Genomic DNA, 12275 nt, shown 5'->3' with positions numbered 1-12275 from the left:
TTGATTTGGGAGAAATGAAGTAACAGCTGCCAAAACTGAGCTTGAGCACTCCTGAATTTTGAGGTGTTCAAATCTGGAAGGCAGGTGCTGGGGGGGCTGTGGCTCCGCAGGGGAGCACGGCAGAATGTATGCAGCAGCGTGTCTGGCGCTGCGCGAATCCATACACGCTGGTCTGAGTGGCACGGTAAGGGGGCTGGGGGGTTGGAGAAGGGGTAGGGGGTTCCGGGGGGCAGTCAAGGGACAGGGAGCAAGGGGGGTTGGATGGGGCGGAGGTTTGGGGGGACAGTCAGGGGCAGGGAGAAGGGGGGGTTAGATGGGTCAGGGGTTGGGGGGGCAGTCAGGGGACAGGCAGCAGTTGGATAGGCATGGGAGTCCCAGGGGTTTGTCAGGTGACAGGTAGGGGGTGGGGTCCTGGGGGGCAGTTGGGGCAGGGGTCCTGGGAGGGGGTGATCAGGGGACAGGGTGCAGGGGGGGTTGGATAGGTTGGGGTTCCTGTGGGGGGCAGTCGGAGGGAGTGGATGGTGGCAGGGTGGGGCTACCCTCCCTCCCAGTGGAGTGTCCTATTTTTTGAATGTTAAAATATGGTATCCCTACCTTCACAGTGCAGCTCTCCATTCACAGCAGCATGAGGTCTCAGCTACCTCACTCCCTCCCCCTCTTTCCTGTTGGTAGTGGCCAAGGGAATGCTGGGAAATGTAGTTCTTTCCCTGCTCCAGGGCTGGCTCTATAGGCAGGGAGCTAACCAAGGAACTACAGCTCCCAGGGCCCCCTGTTGGTTCTCAGCTCCCATGCTGGATCCCTGCCGCCCCTGCAAATGGGCTGCCCCAAGCACGTGCTTGCTTTGCTGGTGCCTAGAGCCGCCCCTGAGCACAAGGAAGATCAAGGACAGGGTAGGCCCACTGCTCAGTGATGAGGGAGAAACAGTAACAGGAAACTTGGAAATGGCAGAGATGCTTAATGACTTCTTTGTTTCGGTCTTCACCGAGAAGTCTGAAGGAATGCCTAACATAGTGAATGCTAATGGGAAGGGGGTAGGTTTAGAAGATAAAATAAAATAAGAACAAGTTAAAAATCACTTAGAAAAGTTAAAAGAACAGGAGTACTTGTGGCACCTTAGAGACTATCAAATTTATTTCAGCATAAGCTTTCGTGCCTGCAAGTCACCAGGGCCTGATGAAATGCATCCTAGAATACTCAAGGAGCTAATAGAGGAGGTATCTGAGCCTCTAGCTATTATCTTTGGAAAATCATGGGAGACAGGAGAGATTCCAGAAGACTGGAAAAGGGCAAATATAGTGCCCATCTATAAAAAGGGAAATAAAAACAACCCAGGAAACTACAGACCAGTTAGTTTAACTTCTATGCCAGGGAAGATAATGGAGCAAGTAATTAAGGAAATCATCTGCAAACACTTGGAAGGTGGTGTGACGTTATGAGTGTAAAATAATATTTCATTGAAAGATGACAGGGCCAGAAAGAGTTAATTAACTCAGACTGGCCTGACCCATGGGTGAATTGTAGAAACTGGTTAGGAAGATATGTAAATGAATAGAGCTTTGAAATGCAAGTCTGCATTGTTAGAGATCTCAAGGGTAGATGTTTGCTCAGGTCTTGTGATGTAAACAAACAAGTCTTGCCTATTGCTGTAACTTTAATTCAAAGATCAAAAAGGAATATTAACATTTATGATGATACTTGAGTGAAATAGTATTATTGTCTCTATGTCTCTTTGAAGGTTGTGGTAACCTGTATCTGAACTGTTTAATGGATAAATTACCCTGTGCTAATTGCCAGGATGTTTGGGAGAAGGAGAGTTAAGCCTATTGTTTTCTCAGGCCGAAAGGCTGCTGGAAATGTATAAGAACCCTGGGACACGATTCTGTTTCGTCTCAGATCTGCTTTGGGTTTCAAGAGGGGGAAATCTTAAGCCACAAGGATTGAGATCCCCAGTCACTGACTGGAGTCACCCTGAATATGGACATTGGACTATAACCTATGGACTATATCTAAAAGGACTTTTGTCAACTGCAAGCTCACCTTTGCTATGTATCTGAACCTCAAGAATTGAATTCAAGTCTGTATGTATATTGATCTTTTAACCAACACTCTCTCTCTTTTCTTTTTTAATACATTTTAGTTTAGTTCGCTTTTGCGAACAGGGGCTGCTAACAGGGAGTTTCGCAAGGGAGTTCTCCAGGTGAAGGAGGAGCAAATACAGGACCCTTGGGGTAAGTGACTGTCTGTAGTGTGTGTTTGTTTGTGTTTGGGGGTTACTTGCTGTGTGCTGAGCTTGTGTTTGTCAGTCTGTTTGTTTGTTTGGTTGTTTGAAGGACCGTGTGCTGTGGCTGGCAGTTGGAAGCTGTGAGCTTCAAAGGAAGGTCTGAAGGCTAGAAGCCTCTGGTAATTGGCTGAGCCTTAATCAGTGGGCGGGGCATTCACCCAGGCCAGGGCTTTATAAAGCAGCGCACAAGCAGGATACTGGGCTAGATGGACCTTTGATCTGACCCGGTACGGCCTTTCTTATGTTCTTATGTAATAAGAATTGGTTATTAGCGTGTATTTTGGGTAAGATCTAAGTTATAATTGGACCTGGGTATGTGGCTGATCCTTTGGGATTGGAAGAACCTTTTCTTTTATATGATGAAGGAAGATTTTCAGTAATCATATATCTGACAGGTGTGTCTGGACGGAGGCCTGAGGCTGGGTACTTTAAGGGAACTGCGTTGTTTGGACTTCTAAGTAACCAGTGAGGTACTATAGAAGCTGTTTTGTAAGTATTGGAATAACCACCAGCGTTTGGGGTTGGTCTGCCCCGTTTTGTTTGCAGTTCACCCTGATTGAGTGACCTCAGCTGGCTCCCACGGGCAGCACCGTCACAGAGGGTAAGGTGATAGGGAATAGCCAGCATGGATTTGTAAAGAACAAATCGTGTCAAACCAATATGATAGCTTTCTTTGATAGGATAACGAGTCTTGTGGATAAGGGAGAAGCGGTGGATGTGGTATACCTAGACTTTAGTAAGGCATTTGATACAGTCTCGCATGATATTCTTATCGATAAACTAGGCAAATACAACTTAGATGGGGCTACTATAAGGTGGGTGTATAACTGGCTGGATAACCGTACTCAGAGAGTAGTTATTAATGGTTCCCAATCCTGCTGGAAAAGTATAACAAGTGGGGTTCCGCAGGGGTCTGTTTTGGGACCGGCTCTGTTCAATATCTTCATCAACGACTTAGATATTGGCCTAGAAAGTACGCTTATTAAGTTTGCAGATGATACCAAACTGGGAGGGATTGCAACTGCTTTGGAGGACAGGGTCATAATTCAAAATGATCTGGACAAATTGGAGAAATGGTCTGAGTTAAACAGGATGAGGTTTAACAAAGACGAATGCAAAGTGCTCCACTTAGGAAGGAACAATCAGTTTCACACATACAGAATGGGAAGAGACTGTCTAGGAAGGAGTACGGCAGAGAGGGATCTAGGGGTTATAGTGGACCACAAGCTAAATATGAGTCAACAGTGTGACGCTGTTGCAAAAAAAGCAAACATGATTCTGGGATGTATTAACAGGTGTGTTGTGAGCAGGACACGAGAAGTCATTCTTCCGCTCTACTCTGCACTGGTTAGGCCTCAACTGGAGTATTATGTCTAGTTCTGGGCACCACATTTCAAGAAAGATGTGGAGAAGTTGGAGAGGGTCCAGAGAAGAGCAACAAGAATGATTAAAGGTCTTGAGAACATGACCTATGAAGGAAGGCTGAAAGAATTGGGTTTGTTTAGTTTGGAAAAGAGAAGATTGAGAGGGGACATGATAGCAATTTTCAGGTATCTAAAAGGGTGTCATAAGGAGGAGGGAGAAAACTTGTTCACCTTAGCCTCTAAGGATAGAACAAGAAGCAATGGGCTTAAATTGCAGCAAGGGAGGTTTAGTTTGGACATTAGGAAAAAGTTCCTAACTGTCAGGGTGGTTAAACACTGGAATAAATTGCCTAGGGAGGTTGTGGAATCTCCATCTCTGAAGATATTTAAAAGTAGGTTAGATAAATGTTTATCAGGGATGGTCTAGACAGTATTTGGTCCTGCCATGAGGGCAGGGGACTGGACTCGATGACCTCTCGAGGTCCCTTCCAGTCCAGGAATCTATGAATCTATGAATGTTTTCCCCACCTAGGCCTTTGTCCCTTAGAATCACTGGGGACATTGGGGTTTGTGTCTCTTGGTTTCCCTTTTCCCTGCTTCCCTCCCTCCACAGGCGAGGAGGGGGCTGCTTTCCAGCCCTCGTTGTGAGAGGACCTCACAAAGCGATGGGATAGGAAGAGTGCTCTGACAGTGATCCCCACTGGGGCTCTGGGCCATCCTTTGGGCCATATGGTGAGACCCCTCAGCCTCCCGCCCCGCAGAGTCTCAACGCTGATTGGCTGAGCTGGGGGCTAAAGCTGGACCCTTTCTACTCCATCAGTTTACCTGACAGCTTAGAGAGTTAAACAGGCTGTAGGTCTCCTCCTGCAGCAACAGAACGGGCCTGTCCCAAGAGCCCCTCCTTGCCACTGAGTCCTGATGGCCTTTGATCAGGGCCAGGTGCCTGACAGACAATCATCTGCCCTACATGGGCTCTTTGCTTTTAAATTAGCTTCCCATACGTAGCCTGGGCCCAGACTCCACTTAAAGGGACTGGGTCCGCCCTGAAAGACACTTTGAATAGACAGATCACTGCAACTCGGTCACTCTTAGATTTAGATGATAACTTATTTGTGAGTATGTTTGCTTGCTTGAACCTGCAAATAACTCTGTTATTTCTTTTTCCTAGTTAACAAACCTTTAGATCATTTATTACAGGGATTGGCTACAAGTGTTGTCTTTGCTGTAAGATCTAGGGTATCAACTGATCTCGGGTAAGTGACTGGTCTCTTGGGACTGGGAATAATCTGAATGCGGTGTGATTTTTTTGGTGACAATTTATCAGTAAGTCCAGTTTGTCTGGGTGGCAAAATAGACTTGAGATTCTAAGGCAGGGGTCCCCAACACAGCGCCCGCGGGCACCATGGCACCCGCCGGGGCGTCTAAGTGTGCCCGCATACTGGCCGGCGGACGAGCATCCGCCGAAATGCCGCCGACAAGCAGCAGCATCCAGAGGCATCGCCGCCGAAATGCCGCCGATGGCGACGCCTCTGGATGACGCTGCTTGTCGGCGGCGACGCCTATTGACGTTGCCACTTGTCAGCGGCATTTCGGCGGATGCTCGTCCACCGCCACGGTCCTCCGTGGCTCGTCGTCTGGCGCCCACCAGACGAAAAAGGTTGGGGACCACTGTTCTAAGGGGACTGTCTGAGACTCCATGGTAAGACTGTTACAGTGATCCATGAGCAGGGGTGCTGGGTGGCTCTTACCAAAGCCAGGCTTGGGCTTCCAGCCTGGCCTGGGGACGGGGCCTCAGGGGAAAGAGAAGGAGCAGGGGGTGGAGGCACAAAGAGGGCAGGGCCTCGGGGGAAGAGGAGAGGAGAGATAGGGCCACAGAGGGGGCAGAGCCTCATGCCGTCCCATACACTTCTACCGAGGTTCCAGCACTCCTGTCCAGGAGTTCACATTAGTTACTGGCTTGGTGAAATCTGCTTATATAACACCACCTATTTGGGGTGTCTGCCCTGTTTTTGACAGTCTGCCTTGAGACAGGCACTCACACTCTTGAGCCCCTCCCGACAGCGTGATAGTTTCTTTGCCCATCTCTGAACCTATGTGGGTGGTTCATTACCCCAAAAACATTAGCCAGAAGATGGCTTATTGCAGCTATGAAATGTAATGCGACTATGACGCAGTTTTCAATGGCCATGAGAGGCAGTTACAGCAGCTGGGATTCTGCAGGTTACAGGGGAACACTGGCCCGTGCCTTGGCTACAGGAAAGCATCCTGTAGGAATTGCTATGCCAGCCTACAGCATCGGATTATCCCTCTGTCCTGGCTGAACACGCTGTGGCTGGCTACACTAGCTTTGAGGCTACTTTGCACCACTCCACCAGCACAGAGTGTGCCTCCTGTAAGCGAGCAGCAGGGCCACTGTACCCTGGTGACAGACAGGCATTGCAGAGCTCAAAGCAGAAGCGTTTAAAGCAATTATCAAATAGTTTACATCCAAAATTTAACCTATTTTCAGCTATTTGTGGGATTTCTTGAGGATTGTCTACACAGATGGGAGAAAATGCCCTTCTGAACCAAGAATTTGGGGAGAGAAAAACCACAAGTAGTTGTTTTATGTGTATGTGAAAAACACAAAAAAACAACGTATTGTGTTCCTGCTTTTGTACAGCAACTTTCCTCAAAGCCACTTGGGCATCAGCCAACAATGCTGATGACACACAAAGAGGCACTGTGTGACAAGCAGATGAGAGTCCTTTTCTATAAGGCACATGTGTCTGTAACAGTGCCTAGCTTAGGGGGCTGGATGAGCTGATTCATGAGGAAAGATAAAATGATATAAATATATAGACTGGTCAAATATCTAAGGAAGGGGACTATGATTCTGCCTGCAAGTATTTGAAAGGTGCAAATGCAAAGGATGGAGGGAAATTGTTTAGGGTTGGGTGAAGGAGTAATGGAATGAAACTAAATAATGGAGAATTTACTCTGGACATCAAGAAACAAATCCTCAGCAAGAGGTCTATCAGACTGGGGAATAGTTTCCTAGGGGAAGTGATGAAAGCCTCATTGCTGGTCATTAAAAATGGATAAAGCCCTCAGGGGCATACCACTGACTAGAAAATAGAGGGGTGGATAAGAATAGACCATTTCTATCTTTAATTTCTATGATTCTGTATGTAAAAGGAGCTGTTTTCGTTTCTGTTCTGTGAGAAATGCAAGAAAGCAAAATGAAATTGTGTGAAATGGAAATAGGGGCAGAAAAGGGAATAATATGTTGTTACTAAAAATGTGGCGTTAAAACAACTACAGGTCAAAAGTGTTGTTGTTAGCATTGTCATTATCCGATTTGATCTGGAAACTCAAAAACTCTTCCTACCACATGGTCAAAACAAGAACCAGACCCAGTTTCCCTGTGGCTGGAGTGTTGAAAGGTACCAGCCTAGAAAAGGGGCCTCTGGAGTTTGGAAACTACAATCACAAAACATAATATGATTTAGTTGCCTCAAGCTACATCAGTAGTTTCCTTGGAGACAGGGCAAAGCATTCACTTGTAACAACTAACCCTGCAGAGGTGGTGTGTGCTCTTGTTAGTGTAGACACAGCCAGCAAGCACAGCCTAAAGTTGTATAGCTGGAGATTACAGTTTTATTCACTTTTGCTGAGACTCTCAATCATTTCTAATGACTTACGAGGAAGCTGTCGTCCATGCATCGACATCCCCAAACCAGAGAATTAATGGATCTGAGCTGAGACAAATGCATTTCATATATAATAAATCTTTCACTAGCCCTTTTCATCCCAGAGGATATAAATGGTACATAAAGGGACCACTTCACCCACCACTGAAGTGCAGACATCTCTGAGGTGGAATGCAGCAGCTGTTTAACAGTGCTAATATTGTGCAACAGCCCAGCACACTACAATGTCTCCAACTGAAATTACAGGGAGAAGGTAAAGAGTGTGTGTCTGGGTGTTCCCCTGTGTGTGTGTGTGTTTGTGTAGTGGGGATCACTCTCCTCCAGCGCTATCACAACATGTGCAGAGAATTCTACTGGACTTGGGAGTGGAATGTTGCCCTCTGGACCCTAGAGCCAGAGCAAAGCCACAGCAGATAATCAGAGAGCGTTAGAGCCCCTCCTCCCCTAGTGGACTGACTGTTGCTGTGTTGGAAAAGCCCCAGCATGTAAAATAACCCCTCCAGCCCGCACCAGCTGGATTAACGAACTACCAGCCCGGGCCAGCTCTGTTCCCCAGCACGCTGTGCTTAGGGTAACCAGATGTCCCGATTTTATAGGGATAGTTCTGATATCCAGGTTTTCTCTTATATAGACACCAATTACCCCCCACCCCGTCCCAGTTTTTCACACTTGCTATCTGGTCACCTTAGCTGTGCTCTCCAGCCCCTCTGGCACTGACCTGGGTAAAGGAGCGGTGCGGGCTGTGGAAATCGATCTGCAGCATGGTCCCAATGAATGGCAGAGAGGTCGGCCCTGGTGGGTAGCGACTCCAGCTCTTCCTGCGCTTCAGGAAATCAAATAGCAGAGCGAAGACTGTGAGGGCTATGCCCAGTGCTGGGAGGTTGTTCCCGCAGGATCGAAGCTGGGACCAGAGCCACAGGAGCAGCTCCATGATCTCTCTCCCCTTTGCCTCCCCCCACGTGTTTTTAACTCTCACCCTTGCCTCTTTTTCCTGCTCCTGTTCTCTCACTCTTTGCTATTTCTGTCTCCCTAGTTTCCTCCACCCGTTCCCCTTCTCTCTCTCTCTCTCTCTCTCTCTGTTTATTTCTCAGACACCCGCCCCTCTCTTGCTAACGTCACAGCTTGGAGCTGCCTGGCCAGAATTTCTCTGTAGCCCCTCCTCTGCCTGGACAATACAAACTCGCAGGGGAGTGGTAAGGAAGGGTGGCCCAGCCCCTGTAAAAGGGAAAGGGCATAACTCCATTTCCAGCATCTGTGGTATGTAACATGAGGGAGAAAGGAGCCCCTGGAGCCTGTGAGCTGTAAGGTTGGGTCCATATGCAAGAATGAGTCTCTCGTAGGGCTCGAATTGCCCCTTGTATTCAGCAGTAGCAATCCTTACCTGGAGTGACTCGATGTCCCCATTTGATAGGGACAATCCCGATATTCACGACTTTTTCTTATATAGGCTCCTACTACCGTCCCCCCTCCCCATCCAAATTTTTCACACTTGCTATCTGGTCACCCTACCTTCACCATTTCTCCTCACTTGGTTGGTTAGTAACCAGTTTTTGCTGAGCCCTCGAGAGGTTGCTTAAAATGGGTTTAACTAGATCTGAGTCCCTCTCTTTCTTATTGGATGATTTTTACATAGAATTTAAGGGAGAACCAGCTACTGAACACTGTCAGGGAGGAGGGAAGCGACGCGTCTCTCTCTCCACCTGGTCAGGTGTGTATTGTGTAGTGTCTGCGTCACAATGGAGCCGTAGCCTCAGGCTGAGCCAAACGCTAATCAAGAGATAGTGAAATCGACAAGAAAGGAGCACACAGGAAAAACCACCCGCGGGTGCTGAGCAGCATCCGGTTTACAAGTAAGGACAGTGGACTGGGGGGTATAACTGAGGGGGCAGAGAAGCACCCTGTGCATCTTTCCACTGAGGAGACAAGCTGACAGCATGGCTTGTCTCATGGAAGATCACAACCAAGCCTGGCTGTAATTCACTGGAAGGGTTTTGGGGGAACTTTGCTCTACAAGACAGAAAAGTATCTAGTTAAATAAGTCTAGGGTCTAGAAAGCATGTTACGATTTTATTTTATATGTAAACCATTTGCTTCCAATACTTCGACTTGCTACTTCTCAACTCACTCTACTTTGTTAAATAAACATTTACTTGTTTTCACTACAAATGTGTCTGAGTGCCGCGTGTTTCAATGGGAACTTGGTTGGGCCCTAAAATCTGAGCGTGAGATTGTTTATGTCCCGGGAGAGTTCCATGCTAGTTTCATGGAGGTTAGGTCCCTCAATGGCTATTAGCCAAGATGGTCAGGGCTGCAACCCCATGCTCTGGATGTTCCTAAACCTCTGACTGCCAGATGCTAGGACTGGATGGCCGGGGATGGAACACTTGATAATTGCCCTGTTCTTTTCACTCCTTCTGAAGCATCTGGCATTGGTCACTGTCAGAAGACAGGATACTGGGCTACACGGACCATTGGTCTGACCCCGTATGGCCATTCTTATGCCAATCAGAATAGATGCCACTCCAGATCCTCCAGTGGGATAGGTGGAGTAATCTGATCCTGATTTGTAGAGTTGTAAGGAATAAATTACAGGTAGATTCCTCATTTATTCCAACGATGCCCAATCTACTAGCAACAGCACTAATACGCTTAGACATGAGACTCATAATGGTACAGTTCTGATGGGTACCATCAATTTATCTGCCATCTGGTAGAGCATTTTGATGGTTTCCGCCATCTGCTGTTTCTGCTGAGGGACTTCTTCATAAAGAATGTCATGTTTTTGACTCTTCCATAGCTTCCTGCCTGTTAAAGAGAGGTAATGTAGAAACAAAAAACCTGGACATAATATATATTTTTTAAATGTTACCATAGGGATAATTACAATAGGCAGGACAGGTTAGGCATTTTAGAACTCACTACACAAAGAATTAAATTTAAGCATAAGAGAGAAATACAAATTATGAAAGGCATAGACCAGTCAAATAACTCAAACAACAGCACTTTGAAAGACTGAAATTACAGAGAATATATGTACATTGCAGGAAATATCAAGAAGTAACAACAACAACAATATAACTATGTGTTGGGAAGTGAGTGTAAGAGAGAGAGACACACACAGAGTGTGTGTGTGTGTGAGAGAGAGTGAGAGAGAGACAAACACACAGTGTATATGTGAGTGAGCGACACAGTGTGTGTGAGAGAGAGAGACACACGCTGCCCCTTTAAGTAGATCGGCACTCACCAGTCTGAAGTCTGCTTGTTCAGACACAGCAGCAGCCACCAGCAAGCTCTGTCCCACATCCCACTCCTGAGCCCTGCAGAGATGGGGTACAGAGGCGGGGCGGGGATGGACACCTTGACATCAGAGCCCCCTTATCCCCCCGGCTTCTTTCTCATCCGACGAAGTGGGCATTCACCCACGAAAGCTTATGCTCCAATACATCTGTTAGTCTTAAAGGTGCCACAGGACTCTCTGTTGCTTTTTACAGATCCAGACTAACACGGCTACTCCTCTGATACTTGTTTATCAGCTGCCTCCACAACGTATTTTAAGACTATATTACAACACACATACATAACTCTCTATACACAACCCATACATACATCACACAATGCTATCCATGACCAGCGTGTCACCAGTTCTATAGGATACCTTACAAAACACTGTTTGGCTAAATATTTGGACATCAGTGAGTTGAGTGTGCCCTTTGCCAGTTAGCACAAGGGGTCTTCAGGTCACATCTCCCCTCTTACAGTGCTGTAGGAGGGTCAGCCATTGGCACAATTTCCATGTCATATTCTTGGAGCCTCATGCTCCACCGCCACAGTTTGGAATTGGTGCCTTTGGTTCTATGTACCCAAATTAATGGAGATTGGTCAGTTAAAGCCCCAAACTCTCTGCTAAAGAGAGAGGACCTTAATTGTTTGATTGTCTACTCAACAGCATAGCCTCCTTTTCCTATGACAGAGTAATTCTGTTCAGTGGGAGTCAGTGTTTTGCTCAAGAAAGCAAGGGGCTTTTGTTACTTTCCCCTGATTGCACTGCTGCTGCACTTAAACCAATGTCTGACACATCAGTACATAGTTCAAACACTTTATCAAAATCAAGACTGGCCAGAACAGGCTTTCTGGACAGAATTTTCGTTTACCTTATCAAAACCCTGTGGACAAGCCTTTGCCCACATGACTGTGTTTGGTTTTATCTTCTTGCACAAGCCTGTGATAGCAGACACAATGTCACTGAACCCAGGCACAAATCGGCAGTAACAATTAACCAAGCCTATGAAAGACTGGAACCCCGTTTTGGTCTGGGATATAAGCCAGTTAACAATGGCTTCCACTTTCAAGGGGTCAGGAAAGATTTGCTTGCTCTCAACCCAGTGTCCCAAATAAGGAACTTTGGCTGCTCCAATTTAATATTTACAATACCGGATTATGTTTAGATGTATGAGCAACAAGGGTGATGTCGTGGTGGGAGTCTGCTATAGACCACCAGACCCGGGGGATGAGGTGAACGAGGCTTTCTTCCAGCAACTAATAGAAGTTACTAGATCGCAGGCCCTGGTTCTCATGGGAGACTTTAATCACCCTGATATATGCTGGGAGAGCAATACAGCAGTGCACAGACAAGCCAGGAAGTTTTTGGAAAGTGTAGGGGATAATTTCCTGGTGCAAGTGCTGGAGGAACCAACTAGGGGCAGAGCTTTTCTTGACCTGCTGCTCACAAACTGGGAAGAATTAGTAAGGGAAGCAAAAGTGGATGGGAACCTGGGAGGCAGTGACCATGAGATGGTCGAGTTCAGGATCCTGACACAAGGAAGAAAGGAGAGCAGCAGTATACGGACCCTGGACTTCAGAAAAGCAGACTTTGACTCCCTCAGGGAACTGATGGGCAGGATCCCCTGGGAGAATAACATGAGGGGGAAAGGAGTCCAG

At 47.0% G+C, this 12275-nt stretch overlaps 1 protein-coding gene across 1 annotated transcript in view; it reads right to left on the bottom strand.

Moving 5' to 3' along the window:
• LOC135874576 (cytochrome P450 2D14-like) overlaps window positions 1-8268 on the bottom strand; it is a 38857-nt gene extending 30589 nt beyond the window's left edge. Inside the window, exon 1 of the mRNA XM_065399453.1 lies at window positions 8056-8268. Coding sequence (XP_065255525.1) covers window positions 8056-8268 — 213 coding nt within the window. The remainder of the gene's footprint in view (window positions 1-8055) is intronic.
• Window positions 8269-12275: the final 4007 nt, after the last annotated feature.

Source organism: Emys orbicularis, chromosome 1 (assembly GCF_028017835.1).
Source record: "Emys orbicularis isolate rEmyOrb1 chromosome 1, rEmyOrb1.hap1, whole genome shotgun sequence".
In the NCBI taxonomy this organism is placed as follows: domain Eukaryota; kingdom Metazoa; phylum Chordata; order Testudines; family Emydidae; genus Emys; species Emys orbicularis.
This window is presented reverse-complemented; position numbering and strand designations above follow the sequence as displayed.